This window comes from Mustela erminea, chromosome 2, assembly GCF_009829155.1.
Source record: "Mustela erminea isolate mMusErm1 chromosome 2, mMusErm1.Pri, whole genome shotgun sequence".
Taxonomy (NCBI): domain Eukaryota; kingdom Metazoa; phylum Chordata; class Mammalia; order Carnivora; family Mustelidae; genus Mustela; species Mustela erminea.
The window spans coordinates 31,259,923-31,281,080 of NC_045615.1; the positions used below are offsets into that span (position 1 = coordinate 31,259,923).

A 21,158-nucleotide genomic window follows, 5' to 3' on the forward strand; every position below is an offset into this window, starting at 1 on the left:
GGTTCACGAGTGACCAAGTTCATGACCTCTCTTTTCTCCCTTTCTCTTACATTCCATCACAATCATATTCCTCGTCCACTAAACTTACTAAAAAGTTATAGTCTTTTTCTGCCAAATATTATTATTATAATATTTATATATACATATATAATATTTATAATAACCAATGCCACATGAAATAAACTTACGTCCTTCTCTAGGCAAAATCGTTTAATGGCCAGTTCCTTAAAAGAGTATTATAGAAATCATCCTATAAACCAGCACAAAGCAGTTATAAACCTTGAACCATTAGAGAAGCAGGAAGGACACCTACCAGTCCTCGTCTCGTCATAGGGGTAGTTGGCCACAAGGTCTCCTCCGTGGAGATTGGCTGAGAGCACAAAAGGAATATCCATAATCCAGTGAATAACCGCCTTAGTCTCAGGAGCGAGCTGTATTAAAGATTAGAGAGTAGAAGGGTTATACACTTGGTTATCACTGGTGGGAGCGCTCAGCAGGAAAGACAGAAAAGAAAAAAACAACAACAATAAGGTGAAAGCTGGTCATAGGTCTTCTCTCAAATGCTTTGTGGTTGTTGTCATAAAAATAAAAAAGCTTTCAGTAAGAGCAGCATTTCCATCTCTATCTTTCTCACTTACAATAAAACATATTTCAATAGTGTTTGAATTTCCTTAAATGTTTTACTTTTGTGAGCTGCCAGATTTTCTCTCTCTCTCTCTCTCTTTTTTTTTTTTTTTTTTTTTTTTTAGCTTTTTTCTCTTTGAAACTTAAAAACCATCATGCAAATCACTTACAAATTCTGGGACACTTCCATCTGATCTTTGTTAATAACAGCTAAGAGTAAGACAAAGAGGAAAGAAAATAGTTGGGACTGAAGAACAAGGTTCTTTCTCCACAGTGGTTGAGCTCTAGAAATGTATGACAAATTTTATTTCTTTTGTTACTAATTATTATTATTATTTATTATCTTCTTTTGTGGCTTACTATTTTTCCAATTCCCTCCAAGTACCTCTAACATTGTCCCTACAAAAAAATACTAAATTGGGTCTCTTTGAAAACTCACTATAAAACAACACCTTACTTTGGGAAAGCCATCTTAAACAAAGGCAGAAGTTTCAGAAATTCATTTTGCCTTAATTTAATGACTCACAGCACTTCATATCCTGGTAGCAAAACAAAAGAGGAAAGAAATTTATACCAAAGAATCCATCTGGAGCCAGACACGTGATTCATATGATGAGGTTTTAATAGAAAGGTTTTAATAGAAAGACTCTTAATCCCCCAAGTACCTTATTGATCTTAAAAAAAAAAAAATTCCTGGAGCTGTGATCCATATTCTTCTTTGGGATGGAAAATTTAACAGCAGCAGAAGGGTGTGATGGTTACGAGAGCTTGTATTTCTGTACCCCTGTTCAGTTTCAGTTGTGAGTTTCACAATATCCCCATTGGATAGGCAAAGACTTCATGCCCCTTTCACAGGAAAGAATCTCGGGATTCACCATGTTAATAACATGTCCAAGTTCACACAACTGAGAACTCAAATCCAGTCTATAAAACTATAAAGTCCATGTTTTTTTCAGTATTGATATATAGTTTGATACATTAATGTATCAAATCTATCCTATTTTTCACGTAAGGGAACTTATAATCGTGAAAAAGTGTGATTTAGAATACGGTGTTGTTTTTATTATTTATTTGATTGGTTTATCTCATTCTTCCTATAAAAAATGTCTACTGTTGAAAATGTAAAGGAGACAAACACAAAGAAAGAAGATTAAAGTGACCCATAAGTGTACCATCTAAAGATACAAACTGCTAACATTTATATATATCTTTTTCAGTCTTTTTCCAATGCACTAATGTAATTTTTTAAATGTGATCATTTATGTATAATTTGTATGCGAACCTTTTTCATTTCATAATGGGTAACAAATACTTTTTCATGCTGTCAAATAGCCTTCTAAGTTAATAGGTTAATGGCTGAATAGTATCCAACATATGGATATATCATTTTTTTTTAAGATTTTATTTATTTATTTGACAGAAAGAGATCACAAGTAGGCAGAGAGGCAGACAGAGAGAGAGAAGAGGAAGCAGGCTCCCTGCTGAGCAGAGAGCCCGATGCGGGACTCGATCCCAAGACCCTGAGATCATGACCTGAGCCGAAGGCAGCGGCTTAACCCACTGAGCCACCCAGGCGCCCTGGATATATCATTCTTAATCATGAAAAAATAATAGCCAATACTTACTAAACATTTTCTGTGTTTTTTTTTTAAATCTGTCATGTTGACACATGACAAATTAGAATTTTTATAACTGTGCATTCTTTGATTAACCAATAAAACTAGAACCATTTTTGTATGTTTAGTAACCATTTATGTTTAGTCTTCAGTGACATATTTATACATGGTTTAATTGATTTTTCTATTGAAATGTTGATCTCTTGCTAATTTGCAAGGGTTGCTTACTTAGTAAAACACTAACCCTCTATATTATAGATATTTTCTGAGTTTGTCATTTGTCTTTCAAATTCAGTGTTTTCAATTTAATAACAATGATAATTAAAATACAAAATATTAAGATATTTATGTTGTCAAATCTACTGATATTTTCTTTATGGTCTCAATTTTTCTATATAAGGGATTCAGAAAGTTCTATCTCCCTCCCAAAATTATATATTTACCAAAGTTTTCTTTTTGTAAGTTCAGACTTTTTATATATAGATTTTATGTTGCTCTAGGCTGATATTTGTGAGATGAATTTATCTCAATTTCATTTATTAAATTATCCTTTCTTTCCACAATGAGCTGAAAAACTCCCTTATGATATACTAAATTCTTATACATACTTAAATTTGTTTCTAGAATTCAAATTAATTTAAATTAAATCCAGCTTAAGTTCTGATTTAAGTCAACCTTAAAATAACTAATACAGAACATTTAATCAGAAACAATCTTTAATCCAAAAAATGCATATGCTTTTCTTCGTAATAAATTTATGATTTATTAGGCTCAACTGCTAAAAAAAAAGGTCAATAATATTATATGATATGAGTTTAAAACATTCTTTTATATTCTGTTCAAAGTTTTCCTTGTAGTATTGAATTTCTTTCCAATCCTCTTCCTTGTACATCCCCTTCTTTCCTCCTATTTTCTCAAACCTATGGTAGGTACTGGTAAGTATCTCAATGAGTTCAGAAGAGACAGAAATCTCTGTGGTTTGGAAGATCATGGAAGATTTTAGAAAGGAAGTGAAACTCCACTAGGCCTTGGGAGAAAAATCAGGTAGGCTTTGGATAAGTGGAAAAGAGAGGAGAAGAAAGAAAGAAAGGAAGAAAGAAAGAAAGAAAGAAAGAAAGAAAGAAAGAAAGAAAGAAAGAAGGCTTGGGGGAAAGCAAGCAAGCACTGCCTCGGGCAAAGGATTGGTTTGAGTGGGAGCTCAGGAGGCAAAGCCCTTACAGAGGCAGACTGTGCTTTTGGATTTATTATTCACCTAAAAGTGTTCAGAACAGTGTGCATGTATGCTTCCATATGTTTATAGATTAATACATGCCTTAAAAAAATAATTCTAAAGGAAACATTCCAAGATGTGAATGGTGGTCATTTAAGACTACAGGATAATGCATTCTTTTTCTCATCATCTATATTTACTTTATTATTTATTATTTATTATTATTATTTTATTTATTATTTATTATTTTATTTATTATTAATTTATTATTATTATTATTAATAGCATAATAATTTGTAATATAACATTTTTTTAAAAACTCTTTTGGAACAAAGATCCAGTCCTGAATACACGAAGTCATATTCAGCTATTAGGTTTAGCCTACTGCTACTTCTTATATATACACTTCCTAATACACATGTTACCGATATATTCAAAAGCAAGCAAGTAAATTCCACAATTTGACAAATTAAATACAGTTTGTCTCTAGCTACTAAAAGAACTTTTTAGGCTGACTAAATGCTGAGATCCCCTAGGTACTGTAATTATATAATTAAGTAATCTATAGAGAAGCCTCTGGAACATCTCAAGATTGAGCCCCAAGAGAATCTAGAGCCAATTATGACCTATCTTTTTTTTTTAATATTTTATTTATTTGACAGACAGAGATCACAAGCAGGCAGAGAGGCAGCAGAGAGAGAGGGGGAAGCAGGCTCCCCGCTGAGCAGAGAGCAACTATGTATGGTGACTGATGGTAACTACACTTAAGATGGTGATCATTTCACAATATATACAAATACCAAATCATTACTCTGTACATCTGAAATTAATTGTATTTTATATGTCAACTGTATCTCCATAAAAATAAAACAAATATAGAAGCTACAGAAAGGGATATAGAAACTGAGAAGGGGGAGCAAGAAAAGGCAAGATGTGTGATAACATTCCTGAAATGCCTGCGACATGTCTCCTACTGGGCAGCACCTAAACACAGTCTCAGTCTTAATGACAAAGATGGAAAAAGGAGAAGATAAACCAGACACGAATAATACCATTCCAGGATTATTATGCAGGTTTACTGAAGACTTAGTCTAATGTAAACAAACATTGATTCTGTTCCAGAAAAGAGACTTAACTTAAATTTTTATGTATTTCTCTTTAGTTTACCTTCACCCAGAAAAAGTATTGGCATTGAGATATTTTTATATCTCTAATTAAAGCTCTAATTTGGGGGGTGCATATGGATGGCTCAGTCAGTTAAGCAGCAGAATCTTGATCTTTTTATTTTTATTAGTATTATTTTTAAAGGTTAAAAATTAAATTAAAATTTAAAAAAATTAAAAGATTATTTGTATTATTATTTTAATTTATTTTGTTTATTTATTTGAGAGAGACAGTAAGACAGGGAGTGGGAGAGGAAGAAGCAGGTTCCCCGCTGAACAGAAAGCCCTATGCAGGGCTCGATCCCAGGACTCTGGGATCATGACCTGAGCCAAAACAGACACTTAATGACTGAGCCACCTAGGAGCCCCCAGAATCTTGACTTTGGCTCAGGTCATGATCTCAGGGTACTGGGATAGAGCCCTGCTTCAAGCTCTGTGATCAGTGGGGAGTCTGCTGGAGATTCTCTCCCTCTCCCTTTGCCCCTCCCCCACATGCTCCCTTGCACACACTCTCTCTCTAAAATAAATAGATCTCTAAAAAAGTTCTAATTTTTTTAAGTACCATGAGCATATGTCTTTTTTAATTTTATTTTTTTCAGTGTTCCAAGATTCACTGTTTATGTACCACACCAGTGCTCCATGCAATACATGCCCTCCTTAATACCCACCACCAGCATATATCTTTTAAATAAGTGTTGCTTACCCTAGAAATAAGAAAACACCTAACACCACAGTTCTGCAAATATTACACAGGTTCTGCTGGGGAAGAAGAAAGTGGTGCAGATGGAAAGTGTATGGTACTGCACAAAGGCTACCCAACAGATGTCCCCTGAACATGAGTTTATTCCATAGATTCTTCTTTGCAAGGTAGCAGGCATTATTTGTCCCATTTCTTGGATTTAATGGAGAAGCATAGGCAGCTTAATGTAAGCAACGGGGAGAGCCTGCCTGCTGATATCAGCACTGGGCTTCCACAGTGGTTTTTCATTTCTGCCTTATCCCTCACAGCTTACCACATAGGACTGCCCTCTTTTTACCTCTGGTTAAGAAAAAAAAAAAAAAAAAGACCATCTTCTGTCCTTCCAGCTCTCCCTTCATCCAAGAAAATTGTACCAGAGGCTGAGAAACTACAAATGTGTCTGTGACTCAGAAGCAGAAATGTTTAAGTCACTCACTAATCAGGTTCTACTAGAATCCTCAGCCCCTGGCAGCCCTTTTCTGAGACCAGTTTCCACTTGTCGGCTTAGCAGAAGTTTCTGGAAGGAATCCTAAATATAGGCAGGAAAGTTATAGGAACCTTACACTGATAATCCAGGACCCTCCCTATCTCCTGGATCCTCTTTCTAGTCCCCAACCGCATGATGAATGCTTGTCTGGAACTCCAGCTGTGGATTTTCAGATACTGAACTTGCTTGCCAGGCTGGACTGCATTCGTTCATAACAGGTTTTCAGCCTACTATGTGTCGGACTCAAATATAAACCATAATTCTTGCAACCAAAAAACTGAATTCTAGAACTAAAAGAGAAAATAGCTATAGAAATAATAATAACAAGCACAGTTTTATATAGCTATAAGCACCAGACTGGAAATATTTTTAAAGAATGGAAGGGAAGCTTAACAGGATCTGTCTGGAAGAGCAGAAGGCTTCACAGAGGAGATGACATGGAAGCAAAGGGAAGAACATTCTAGATGGTTGGAACAACACATATGAAGACATAAAATTACTAGAAAATGCTTTGCTTAGGGAGCAAAAAGGAGTTGGTGGACTGGAGTCCACAGACTATCAGAGCCAGATTAAGGAGTAGGTCAGCCAGCAGCTGCCAGGGGCCAAGGGAAACTTGAATGGCCTTGGCACTATAATAAAATGGAGAAATGGTACTTTCCACATCCTCACTTGGGAAAGGTACAAAAAGGAGTTGATGAACCAGAGCCGAATTGCCTGGAAACACAGAAGAGGAATGGAGAGCTGCCAACAGCAGTTCTTCTCCACCTTTCCTCCATGATGGCTCTAGATCTCGCCAAGTAATTGAGAACAGTGTTCAAACAATATTGGTTTGAAGGAGCATGAAATGTTTAGTGGATATGTCAATGCACCCATCTAACTCTAAGGTACATAACACAGAGTCCTGAGCAATTTTGCCAAAATGATAATAATAGTTGTAGGTCCTGACTTCAAACACTTTATATATATTAACTCACTCAAGCCTTACCCCAAGGGGGTAGATCGTCATTGAATATTATCATCTCCATACTGCAGCAGAAGCAGCAGAAGCACACAGTGGTTAAATAACTTTCCAAAACTCAGGTAGCAAATATGGAGCCAGGCTGCCCGCAGAGTCTCCAGACGACTAAACCATCACATAATTCTGACATACTGAGTTTTCACTTTATCCTCTGGGCAGTGGAGAACTGGCAAGGTTTTTTTAAGCAATGGAGCAGTAATTTGTGCAGGAAGATCACTCTCAAGGGATTCGAGAAGATTGAACAGAGTTGGGAAAGGCTGAACCCAAAACAAGAAGAGGGAACTGCTGGTACTCATGAGCAAGAGACAGTGGGGGCCTGAACCAAGCAGTGGAATGAGTTTGCAGAAGAGGAGAGACTGAAGAAGCTTTAGGGCCTTCAGATCACTGAGATCCTCCAACTGATTGCTGGTGGTGATGACAGTAATGGAAAAACCAAGGCTTTGATCATAGAGTAAGAGAAAATACTCTTTTCTTATGGAAAATGTTTGGTTTTGAGGCCCTGCATGTCATCGCCAGATGAAGAGACTCAGTGAGCCAGTAAAATAGAGAAAGAACTCCACAGGAGATCGGGAGCTGGAGAGATGGATCTGTAGAGAAAGAGATAAGGGTAACAGATGGCATCTTGAAGGCCAGCACTTAGCCAAGGTAGGGGAAGCAGGGAAAGAAGCTGAGCAGTAACTGGAAAGGCAGTAGAAGGAGCAGGAGAAAGTAGAATTGTGCAAAGCAAAGAAAGAGAAGGTTCTAGAAAAGAAGAAAAAAAATCAACAATGTGAAATGCTGTGATGTGCTGATACAGGTCCTCTGAAAGGGCCATGAAGACGTTCAAAGACACAACTAGGTTCCTTCCTCCTATCCCCTCCCCCTCCTCCTGTTCTCTCGACAGCCCCTGCCCAATTCCAGGGTGTCCAGCCATGACTTTCTAGGTGCGAGCTAACTATCCCACACAAGCTTAACATTACTGCTAACGTCCTCCATTATGATGAAGATATTAGAACATACTTCCTTAGGCTAGAGGATGGAACCCAAGAAAACAATGTATTTTCCCTACCTTTGTGTTTTGATCCACAATCTTCTTCAGATTTTTCAACAGATGATTATTTGGACCACCTTCTTTCTCATTAACATAAACTATCCTATCCAGGTCTGGAAAGTTCCGATTCAGATCTATTCCCTGGGCATTGCTGCGACCCACAAACCAGTCCTTGAGCTCACCAGGCTAAAAAAAATCAAGAAAAAAAATAATAAGTTATGTATTATTATTGTTACTATCTAGTTAAGGTCTTCATTAATAAATTTTAAAATTGGAATTAATCATTTATTTTAATAATATCCTCTCAAAACTGAATTTTCACTCTTACTAACAAACACATGAAGGTATCAGGCTTAAAGTATTTGTTATTGTAATTTCAAAAATATTTTCAATGAATAATATCTGGAATTTTAATAATAATTATATTTGAAAGATAATTATCATCAAACTACAAAAAAGATCTATATATATATCAGTAATAGATGATGCCTTTCAAAGCATATATCAGTCTACAGTTGGGTTTAAGTGAAATATTCACTGGCTCTGTAAATCACAGGAATCTATTTCTTAAATATTAAAAAGAATAAACTACTAAAGAAAACTGGAGGTTTAGAATGAGTTTAACATGAATTATGTACATATCAGTAAGATACCTTCCTCTTACAGTCTTTATGAAAAAATATGAGCTCTAGAACAAAGTTCAAGAGCTTTGTAAGTTGAGAAATTTCTGTTCAATTTTAAATCCTTCATTTCAGTAATGGTATAACCTAGATTTCCAAGACATTTAGCTACATTCCATAATGTATATTTTCTTGTTTTACTATTAAATTTTACATAATCTATGATATAGAGCTAATTCCCATATTCTTGAAGTTATATAACCCTTTAGACTCCAAGAAATAAAAATCTACTACAGAAAATAACAATGATAATTTTTTGTCCATTGATCTTACAGATCAGAATATCACCTTAAAATAGTAAACAATTTAATTTTCTATGTTATTAGAATTTTTCTAACTTAGGAATTTTATCAGTGTTATTTACAGAAATCCTGTTTGGGTTTCTTACAATGTCAAACTGTCACATCACTGGATGTTTTATTTTTAAGGTAAAAATCAACTTCCTAACTATATATAGACATACCAATATCCCCATAAAATAAGAAAATCACTTCATACTGTAGAAAACAACTAATGTTCTCCATGCCTGTGCAAACAAAAAGGGAACACACAGCATTAATCTTCTCTTAAAGTGTCATTACTTTCCAGCTTCTCTAACAGTTAAAATGTATGCACTTCATTTTAGAGGTAGGAGAGGATTTTTTTGGTGGCGGGGGTTTTTTTGTTTTGTGTTCTTTCCTTTTTTTTTTTTTAACTTTACTGATAGACAAGAATTAAACACCAGTGCAACATTGATCCGGCCAAAATTTTTCTTCATTGCTGTCAGTAGAGGGCGCTATGACATCATCTCTTTCAAAGACAGCACTAGCCTTACTCTTCAACACTTGGCAGTAGTTCTTTCAGTTTTTTAGGAAATTTACCTAGTCACAAACGTGGGTAAATTCAATATGATTTATTTAACAACAAAACAAAACATTAATTAAACATTGGCTGAACCAAATTTATCATTCGCAATCTCTGCTGAAGAAACTCTCACCCACCACCTCTTACCTTCTGAACTTTTTTCTTAGCAGCAAGGTGATTAGCGAATCACTTATATCCTCCCAGGCCTTGTCCGCAAGATTGATGTGAGTGCAGCATTACTTACCGACAAGCACACATGTTCAAACACAGACTGAAGAGAGTGTTCCCTGCTCCGGGCTGGCTGGAACTCACCTGAGAGGCAGCCTTCTCAAAGCCGTCCGGGTTGAGGGAAGGCATGATGTGGATACGAGTGCTGTGGATCAGTTTAACAATTGTGTCGTTGCCCTTTTGGTACTCATTGCACAGGTATTGGGCCAGGAAAATGAGCAGTTCCCGTCCAACAGCCTCATTGCCGTGCATATTCCCAATGTATTTAAATTCAGGCTCACCTAAAAGAGCAAAAATAAATAGTATGGAGACATTTTTAGAGCTCCGAGTAGAAGACAAATGGCATCCAGTTACAAGTGTGCTGTATATCTACTAATTTACTACACAGAGCTGACAGCTACTTCTCCCTCCGAATTGACATCCAAGAAATCTACTTTATTTATTTTTTTTAAGATTTTATTTACTTATTTAAGAGTGAGAGAGAGCACGAGGGAGTGAGAGAGAATGAGAGAGAGCATGAAAGGGAAGAAGGACCGAGGGAGAAGCCGACCCGCCATGGAGCAGAGAGCCTGATGCGGAACTTGATCCCGGGACTTCAGGATCATGACCTGAGCCAAAGGCAGTTGCTTAACCAACTGAGCCACCTAAGAAATGTACTTTCAGTGTCAAACTACTCCAGGGCACCTGGGTGGCTCAGTCAGTTAAGTGACTGCCTTTTGCTCAGGTCATGATCCCAAGGTCTTGGGATCAAGTCCCATGTCAAACTGCCTTTTTCAGCGGGTAACCTGCTTCTTCCTCTCCCTCTGTCCCTTCTCCTGGCTTGTAACCTCTCTCCCTCGCTCACTCTCTCAAAAATATAAATAAAAATCTTTTTTAAATAATAGATAGATAAATAAATAAATAAATAAATAAATAAATAAATAAATGTATGCCAAAATATTCCAAACACTTCTATCTTTCCAATTCTCCCTCCCCAGCTACCCACTTGTTAAGGACTGGATTGTGTCTCCCTCAAATTGATATATTGAAGCCCTAACCTCCGATGTGACTGCATTTGGAGAATAGGGCCTTATAAGGAAATAATTAAAGTTAAATGAGATCATAAGGGTGGGACCCTAATCCTTACAAGATGAGAAAGAGACACCAGCAATATCTCTCCACACCTGGGTGGAGACCACCTATAAGCCAGGAAAAGGGGTCTCAGAAAACTGCCATACTGGTACCTGGATCTTGGACTTCCAGCTTTCAGAACTGTGAAAAAATACATTTATTTTGTTTAAGTCACCCAGTTGGTGGTATTTTTGTTAGGACAGCCTGAGCAGACAAACATACCATCTCATCGTGAATAAATAATAATAATAATAATAATGCGTTGCATTCCTTCTATTGATTAAACACTGAACTTCACATTTTTCCTTATTTAGTCCTCACCAAACATCTGTAAGTGGGTATTATTTTATGATGAGCAAACTGAAGTTCAGACTGCTTAAGGCATCTTACCACAGGGGCGCCTGGGTGGCTCAGTCGTTAAGCATCTGCCTTCGGCTCAGGTCAGGATCCCAGGGTCCTGGGATCCAGACCTACATTAGGCTCCCTGGGAGCCTGCTTCTCCCTCTAGCACTCCCCCTGCCTGTGTTCCCTCTCTTGCTGTGTGTCTCTCTCTCAAGTAAATTTTAAAAATCTTTAAAAAAAAAAAAAAAAAGAGAGAGAGAGAGAGAATGAGATCTGACTATGGTAACACAGTCCATGAAGCCATATTTTTTTAAAGATTTTATTTATTTATTTGACACAGAGGGAGAGAGAGAGAGAGAGAGCACAACCAGGGGGAGTGGCAGGCAGAGGGAGAAGCAGGTTCGCTGCAGAGCTGGGGAAGCCTGATATGGTACTTGATCCCAGTACTCTGGGAACATGACCCAAGCAGCAGGCAGTGGTTTAACCAACTGAGCCACCCAGGCACCCATCCCCGCTTTTTTTAATCCTCGTGATTAAAAGCATGAACTTCTGGAGCCAGACTGCATGGGTTCAAATCCTTGCACCAAGTCTTACTGGCCGGCCTTGAGCAAGTTACTTCCACTCTCTGTGGCTCTCTTTTACCACCCATAAAATTAGAAAACTATAAAATTATCCTACCTATAAAATTATTGTAAGAACTAAGTGAAGGAATAAGTATAAATGCTTAGAATGGTGCCTGACAAAGAACAAGAGCTATGTGTTTGCTATGATGATGATGTCACATTATCTTATCAGTGTGACAAGCTTTACTACATATAATCTAATTTTCTCAACAGTCCACTAAAATGGGGAGGACAGATATTTGTATTGTCATTATTATACAAATACAGCCCCAAGAAGATATGTTTTGCTAAAGGGCTCAGAATTCAGACATAAATCACTGTTGCCTATTTCTGCTGTGGTCCGTTGCATTTAGGAATCATAAAATTGCAGAGTGCATAGCAGCAGATGCCCTCAATTAATCCTGTTGTTCTGCTCCCTTCTGCTTCATCCATTCCCCAGGCCCGATTTCTACCACAGGAAGGATTCTCCCACTTACAAAATCACTAGGACTGCTCCCCCCTGGTGAAAAATTTAAATTTATTAATTTTTTTTTAAAAAAGCACAACAAAACTGGAATTCTTTTTCTCTTGGAAATATGTTATGAAAATATCCTTTGTAGGAGATTCCTGAGCATGTGATTTAAATGACTGCTAACCCCTCCGAACCACGTCCTTGTGTGACCTCCCAGCCTGCATCTAAGCTAATCTTAATCTAAGGATCAGGTAGGAGCAGGATCAGGGGCTACTTATCTGCCCCTCATTTTTCACTTTGAGGGCAAGTCGCTCACAAAACTATGCCTAGGGACTTGCCCACAAGGTACGTGAGAAGAGATGTTTTCTTTGCTTCTGATTTCAAAAATCTTAAAAACCTTCCTTTGTGTCAAATTCACAAGCTTTACACCTGCCCCTCACTGGATATAAATTTGTTTGAGGCACAGTAGGGAGGGTAGCCGTCCGTTACAAAAGAAAATAGAGATCGAGTAGCCAGAGGAGTATTACGAGCCTATTCTGCAAAGTTCTGTGAGGAGACTATACTGGGGGAGGCAGGCTGGTCCCGCCCCTGACCACAGCACAGTTCTGTGTACTGCTTCAGTCATTCCAAAGTGCTTGCTTGGCCCGCAACCCTCAAGAGTAGGTAAGCTCACTGACATTTTGTATTACTTCCCCGGATTTAGAAAATACACTCATAATCATTTAAAGGAGAAACAGCAAACTCATACTCACTTAGCCCCGCAGTGTGTGTTTGGTGGTCACAGTAAATTTTGTATTGGAATCCAAATGTTCTCCTGATTCTGCCACAAACCACACCACTCCCTAACGCTGCAACACCTGATTTTCCAAGTCAGAAATTGCCAAATTTCCAACATGGTTTTGTTTCTTCAACTCTATAGGGAATTGCTCTCGGAAGCAAATCTCCCCCAAAATGTCTATTCTATCTGTGAGGAGATGGTAATAATAGTAACAATAGCAAAGCTTTCGTTTGACATGAAGATAGAACTATAAAGGTCATTTTATAGAAGACATTAGTGTATGGAAATGAAATTCAAGGCACATACGACTTAGCGAAAGAAAAGGCAAGTGTATTTTTATCTTCCTCTGCTTTCTAGAATAAATTAGATTGCTAGATAACGCTCTCATTAGAATACAGGAGAGCTGCTGCTAAGCCTACGGACGTGTCTTGTAAGATGAAGAAGAGCCACAGTGTTGTTGTTGGATGTGCACATGAAAACCTTGGTGTCTGACACTACAGGAGACCCAGAAGCCAAGAGAGCAGGATTCTTAAACTCAAGGAACGTGGGGTCTGGAGGAAGACACAGACACGCACACGAACAGTGTTCGGCAGTGAGGCGATGACGAGGGAATGTCGGATACATTAACCAACCAGCTTCAGGCTTCTAAAGTGCTATAGTCCTACCACCCAGATGGCCCTTCTCCAGCCCTTTGCCTTCCCAAAGACAAATTTATTTTTACAACACAGCCCCCACTGGGTCCCCTCTGCCTAAAACCCATCAGCTGACTAACTTCCCATTTGCTTTCACCATAAAGGCCCAAGTTCTCTCCAAGAGCTTTAATCCCCTGGGGTCCAGTCTTGTCCACCTCCCCAGTCTCCTGAGGCACCACCTTCACTCCCAGTCTTTCCACCACAGGGCCTGGCCTAAGATGGATGCTCTTTACTTGTCGCACACACACAGTTTGCCCTCACGGTCTCCTAACCGTGGAACACTCTGGTTTCCTCAGAGTACTTGGAGTCTCAGTCCAGTTCTTTTTTCTTTTTAATGCCTCAGGGTGAATATATACATTCATCAGCGTGACTGTTTGCTCTTCCAGCCGACTGCGTGGTCTGTCAGTGTTGGGATGGTATCCACTAGAGTTCACTAGTGCCTCACTCCTTCCCAAAGGAGAGCCAAAAACACAGTGAGAGCACAATAAATATCGATTAACTATAGTCCCGAGTCAATGAAGAAACAATGGGTTGTGCTTCTCACTCCCAGCCTCCCAACGCGTGACTGACAACACAAAGTGCCCCTGACATGCTGGTGTAGCTGTGGGCACCTGGAAACTTCCTGGCACAGTAAGGGGGACAAAAGGATAAACTGAAGGGGACTTGAGGCAGGGTCAGGGAGTCCATACCCCGGGGGCAATATTTAGAGACCTCCATGCTTGTCTCTGTATCCGACATTCAAAGGGAAGAAATGGAAATTCTTCTTCGGGAAGGAAAGCAGTCGAGTTGTGTGAACAGCTGATTTGCCAGGAAGAAGATTAATTTCCATGGTCACAAGAGAACCAGGAAACCTCTAGGCAAGGACTCCCCAGGGCTCTCTTTGTCGTGAAGTCTAAACAAAGGATTCTGAAGAGACTTTGCCTGCCGAATCCTTAATTTAGAAAGAGAGAAGATGGAAGCTTTCGGGCTTTGGATAAGCCTCTGTCAGTTCACCTTCCATTTATTTTAATGGAGGATTGACTGCTTTTCGTCAACAATGAATTTTCTTCTCTGATCCTCTGAAGCTGGAGTTGCCACAAACTGTACAAAGGATGACATGTGCGTGTCTGTTTACAGTGTCGATACAGAACAAATCCCAGGTTAGCAGGTGTGTCACCTCTTGTGGACATAGCTGCTAATGCACATGTGCCCAGGCTCAAGCTCCTCTCTCCCCTAGCAACGGGAAGAAAAGGTGGCCTGAACTGCTCTAAGCGCACCTGGGAATGGTTGGCTTTGCCTTCATCTTACGCTCTGAACTCACCATCTCGTTCATTTTCCTTTTTACACAGTGATGAGCCTGAGCTCCTGATCCTGCAGCATTGTGTTTGCACGGGTGGCCAAAATGTCAATGGCATTGGCTCGGAAAGTACAGTTCCCCTGTTGCACCCATTTTCCCACAATTTCATGTAACCATCTGTCTTCCAGTTACTTTGCATGGCACTCGATCATCTGTCAAGGTACCATTAAAAGATAATCACCCGAAAACCAAACGCAGCCTGGTTGGACAGCGTTTCCATCTTCTTCATCTGTGTCACAGAACAATCAATGCGCCTCACTGGATTTGTGTTTGCATCAGAACTATATAAGAATAACAGATGTTATTCTGTTAAAATCAGACCAAGGCTTTACTGAAGTCAGAAATAAAAAATTCCAAACTGAGGAAGCAAATGATTTTAAATTCCATACCTGTAACTCTTCATTTGCTCCAAATGTTTATTAATGTGATTTGAAGTACCTAATCACTAAAAAAAGAAAAAGAACAAAAGAAAGAAAAGAAGAAAAGGATGCCTGGGTGATTCAGTCAGTGTCTGCCTTCAGCTCAGGTCATGATCCTGGGGTTCTGGGATCAAGCCCCACATCCGGTCCCTGCTCCCCAGGAAGTCTGCTTCTCACTCTCCTCTGACCCTCCCTTGCCATTTGTGCATGCTTTCTCTCTCTCAAATAAATAAATAAAATCTTAAAAAAAAAAAAAAAAGGAAGGAAGGAAGGAAGAAAAAAAAAGTTTTAAAGAAACATCTACTGCTTCAAAATTAAAACATACGTATTTTATACCCCCAGAAACTCATACCCCCTTGGGCTTAGTACATGGGTGAAGTTTAAAGTTGAGAGCAGACTGGCAAAGCCCCCAAAGGTTAGGAATTAATGGATTTTATTAAAGTGACCAGAGAGCTCCTAAAGCAGAAGTTCACAGGCCCAATAGGCTGAGCCTTAAGAAAAGAAAGAAGTAAAAGTAAAAATAGTAAAAAAAAATTTCCTTCTCGCAAAAAGGAAATTTTACTTTCACTACCTTATTTGACCCAAGGGTCAGCCTATCTGTCCCTAATATTTTTTCCTCTTGGAAATAGCTGACAGGCTGACCATTGGATTGAGGTCTTGATCAGAATGAAGGTCCTTCCCAATCATAGAGTCAATTATTCAGTGCCCTCTACGTGGGAAGAAAAGAACAGAGGGCAAATACCAAATGGAAAATGAGATAAACGTGAAAATAGGTTGTAAGCTGTGAAACTCTGGGTAAGTGTAGCATCATTATTTAGAAAAAAGTAACTAGGTTAAGGGTATTTTAAGAAAGAACTTGATTATAGTATCAGAACCTTTTCATCTTTCATTCTGTAAATAGAGACGAAACTCCTACTGAGATGAACGTATTCTTCTTCCAACATCAAATTATTGCCAAAATATAAGTTCACTAACTCATTCAAAAGGTATGTTTTACTCACTGATTTCACAGTTCTTAGAGCTGGGGCAATTTCAAGAGGCATGTTCCTGCTACGTGTAATATACTAACCACATCGCTGAATAACTAGAGCATCCAAAAATAAAATGCTATTTCTCAAAAAAAGCATGGCAAAATGTGCACCTCACCAAAGATTTTGAGAAATGGTCACATAAATAGCTACCAAAGCAGCAAAATCACTGAACCAATCCGATTTACAAAAGGCTATGCAAGCAAGTTGGAAACCTCTCAGGAACAGATGGACCTTCCCATCAATGATCTCCCTCTCTCGGCGGTAAACCTGGGGTTAAGACATTAGTGCTACTAATTGTTTCCACTTGTTTGACATTCTAACATCTTAGAGCTTGTAAATCACTCTTGCAGAATGAACCCTGCAAGTTTCCAAAAACTTGTCAATAAATGCGTCATTAATTGGCTCATGTTTTAGCAGATTTTAGCAGCCTAAAATGCTGAGTGCATTCCTAAAAGAAATCCAAATCTCCAAGGGTCAAACAGATACTAGAAGAGGGTGGATATGGATATGAAAATAGATTCTTCTTCTACAGAAGAGATGAGGAGAGAATAAAAAGAAAAAAAAAAGAGAAACAAGGAAAGGTGAAAGAATAAAAAGCAGCTGTAAAAGACAATACAGAGTGTAAAAGATTATCTTACCTCCCCTTGCTTCCTCCTTCATAGTCATATCTTAAAATAACTAAATTTACATGTCATCTTGAAAGGAAAATCTCACTTCATCTGATTTTTAATGAACAGCCAACACAGAATACATTACAGAATTATTCTGCAGAAATCCATTCCAGAATTTTTCAAACTATTAATTATGAATTAGCCATAACATAGCACTTTAAAGTTCTCTTACAAATAACGTCTAGCATGTACCTAGTAAGATCCTAATTGAAGTAAGAGGGATAAGCAAAAAAGCAGAAGTTATTTCTAACCTTGGAAGTCTATAAAAACAATGTCAAAGGTCCAATATCAATAAATACCTTTAATTTTTTTAATTAAAGTATTTGTTTGGGTGCCTGGGTGGCTCAGTGGGTTAAGCCGCTGCCTTCGGCTCAGGTCATGATCTCAGGGTCCTGGGATCGAGTCCCACATCGGGCGCTCTGCTCAGCAGGAAGCCTGCTTCCTCCTCTCTCTCTGCCTGCCTCTCTGCCTGCTTGTCATCTCTCTCTGTCGAATAAATAAATAAAATCTTTTAAAAAAAAAAAAAAGTATTTATTTTTAACACTAGTATCCTAGAAACTTTATACAAATACCCCTATTCGATGATGAGTACATAAATGTTTAACAACTAGCTCTGAGCTGCTGGCCGATTTCCGTGGTGCAAATGTGCCCACTCTGGAAATCTGGAATTACCAATGCAAAGTCAGTCAGCTCACAAATTTCCCGAAAATTAAAAAGAGTTCTCTTGGGGCACCTGGGTGGTTCAGTGGGTTAAGCCTCTGCCTTTGGCTCAGGTCATGATCTCAGGGTGCTGGGATCAAGTCCCACATAGGGACTTGCTCCTTGCTCCCCAGGGAGCCTGCTTCACCCTCTCTCTCTGCCTGCCTCTCTGCCTACTTGCGATCTCTCTCTCTGTGACAAATAAATAAATAAAATCTTTAAAAGAAAAAAATAGTTCTCTTAAGCCAGTACAACCCTACTCCAACACACATCCACATTTGAAGCAACTATTTGAAATATGTAGCTTCTGGTTTCTTCACAGATTCTCCAGAAGGTGAATCTGAGGTCTAAGAAATCCAAAGGATTTTCAAACATGTTATGAAAAGTATAACCAGGGGATGCCTGCGTGGCTCAGTCGGTTGAGCATGTGCCTTTGGTTCTGGTCATGATCCCACTCGACCCTGGGATCGAGTCCCACATCAGGCTCCTTGTTCAGCAGGGAGTCTGCTTCTCCCTCTACCTGTTCTGCTTGCTGATCCCCCTGCTTGCACTCTCTCTGACAAATAAATAAATAAAATCTTTAATTAAAAAAAAAAAAAAAAGAAGAGGAAAGAAAGTGTAATCAGGCTAGCCTCTACCATACTGCCCTTTTTATCTTTTGTTTTATGAAGTAAGAATTAAAAGATACTTGGTTTGGGGTTTTGTTTTGTTTTTATTGTATTGAGATAGAGCTGTTTTCCAAAGTGTTGCACCATTACCCATCCATTCTAGGGAGAAAGAAAGGAAGACCCCTCTTTTTTTCTTTTGACTAAGTGAATTATTCTAGCAGTTACTAATTGACTGGATTACATCACTTTTACTCTAAAGCTGATTATAATAAATCAATGAAAAATTTTACTTTAACCTCTTAAGTAGTTTTTCTAAAATAATTATCATTTCAGATATTCAAAATTCTTTCTGTTCTTTCTACCATCTTGACCTACAAGGCTATCTTCACAATGAAAAAGGCAGTAGAATTTCTGTGCCCAGTCCCAGAAATTCATAGTTTAAAAATCACAGGAATTAGTTACTTAAAGTTCATAACATGAAACACGTTATAGCTACTATCCAAGGAGAGGCTGCTACAAAAGCCTTAGACTCAGAAAAACCTTTGACTTGTTTAAGAATGCCGTGACATGAACACGGTATAAGCTTTAATATAGAAATCAGATAAGGCAGAGATTGTTTTAATGATGTAGTTTCATGATTTGAAATCCTTCTGTAGATATGAATCACCAGTCAAGACATAATTATTTTTAAAGTACTCTAATAGCTATAGATCACATCAAATTGTTATCAGGATGACTTTGTGCAAGTATTTACTGAAGATGAATTCTGGACATCAAAGTATCTTTTGAAAGTATTGATTTTATTTTAGATAACTCTCTTAAAAGACTTTGGTGTTTTTCACCAGTATTTGGATCATATAAAATAAAATGTGAAGACAAATGTACCTATAGGGCCAAGAACAGAACAGAGTTAAATGAACTGGCACCAGAAGAGGGGGAAAGAAAACATGAAAGAAAGAAAACATGACAGGGGATTATGATACCCTCTTTGCTGGCTCTCGCATTACCAGATTTGGTTGTCAATGGTATGTATCTCTGGGAAAACAATGCCCATGAGGAGTCATGTCAAAGTTCTGGAAGAGAACTTAGGTGCTACATTAATTTCCCAGAGGTGGTTGTGGGAAGAAAGGTTTGGCTAATTCTGCAAAATTCCAGAAGACAAAACTAAAATCCTGACTAGAAGTTCCAGAGACAGAGTGTTTACCACAGCTGAAGAACAAATTTTCTTTCAGCGAAAGCTGTTGAAAGCCAGAGCCGCTCTTGTGAAGTCATCAACTCCCCTAGAAGACACAGCGGTATCTCGTAGCCATGCCGTAAATACAGGACTGGAAGACCTCAAACATCCTAGCATTCCACAGAAATAGAACCTGACAGCTTTTCTTTGACAAATTATTGGTATTCAAGTTCCTCAACTTGCCCTACACAAATCATAGCTCTCAATAAGTGTTAGCTGACAGTTTTGACAGTTCTCTGGAACAAAGAGAAAATGGTACATCATCATCGTGAACTAAGGAATGATTACAACAAGTAATGGAAAAACACAAGTCCATTTCCACCAGTCATCACTCTGTATGCCCATGAAAAACAGCCTATCTTACTCCAAAGGTGAACAGATGAGGGGACGAGTGAAAGCTATGGCCTCAGAACCTACATGGGCCGAAAACGTCAAGCATTTCTAGGAATGGAGAAAAACTTCCGTTTACAATGAAGCAGGTGAAGTGGTAGCAATATCAATGACCTAAAGCGATATCAGCAACGTCAGACTTAATTGAACAATCTCTTCCCAAAAACTCTTTGGGAGTTTTTCTTTCTTCTCTCAGGAAGAAGAGAACTCAAAAGTCAAACCGATTTGTCAAAACATCTTCAGGTTGCTATTCCCTCGACATCAGAATAAAGCCGGGCAGTGCAAAACGTACACCACCAGTCTCAGAAGTAGTGGGCAATACAACAGAATCTTTTCCAGGAGAGTAGAGGGCAAAATGGAGGCCGCTGGGTCTTTTGCATGCCTCAGCACCTTGGAAATTCTAGCACCTGTGATCTGGTGATGATTCCTTTGTAAAAGGGTTGCAGCCACCCTCCATCTCCTGCCAGGAGATTATTCCATACTGGGGCATGCAGGAAGTATCCTCTTTTGTTCAAAGTCGTTAAAAAAAACTGTGTTGACTTACTGCTCTCTAGGTCAGAATCAGTTGTGGGCTTCTTACAACTACAGATTTTTTTAGCTCAATTCCCAAAGATCATACTTCAAAAGGTCTGAGGAAAGGATACAAGCACCTGAATTTTTTTAAAGATTTAGAGGTGGGAGCGCCTGGCTGGCTCAGTTGTTAAGATTCTGCCTTCAGCTCAGGGCATTATCCCGGGGTTCTAGGATCAAGTCCACGTCGGGTTCCCTGCTCGGTGGAAAGGATACTTCTCCCTTCCCCACTCCCTCTGCTTGTGTTCCCGCTCTTGCTATCTCTTTCTCTGTGTCAATTAAATAAATAAAATCTTTTAAAAATAAAAAATAAAAGATCTAGAGGTGATTCTAAATAACAATGATTTGGGAATAGCTACGGAGAAAGTCTGGTGATGGAGAGGAGTTCAATGATGCCAGCAGACAGGTGGGAATTCCAGTGGCCAATGGTCAGTGGGATACAGATGAGAAGGGTGATAGTTCTTAATTTATGGGACATTGGCTTTTTTGAGAATTTGATTTAAAAGAAAGTAAGAATTCTCTTCCCTCACATTTAAAAAAGAAATTCCACAAAATTATGGAAAGAT

General features: G+C 38.6%; 1 protein-coding gene across 1 annotated transcript in view; it reads right to left on the minus strand.

Moving 5' to 3' along the window:
• CPE (carboxypeptidase E) overlaps nucleotides 1–21,158 on the minus strand; it is a 110,842-nt gene that overhangs the window by 21,604 nt on the left and 68,080 nt on the right. Inside the window, exons 2-4 of the mRNA XM_032332602.1 lie at nucleotides 9,723–9,919; nucleotides 7,906–8,073; nucleotides 314–431 (exon numbers count right to left, since the gene is read on the minus strand). Of these exons, the coding sequence (XP_032188493.1) occupies nucleotides 314–431; nucleotides 7,906–8,073; nucleotides 9,723–9,919 (483 nt within the window). The remainder of the gene's footprint in view (nucleotides 1–313; nucleotides 432–7,905; nucleotides 8,074–9,722; nucleotides 9,920–21,158) is intronic.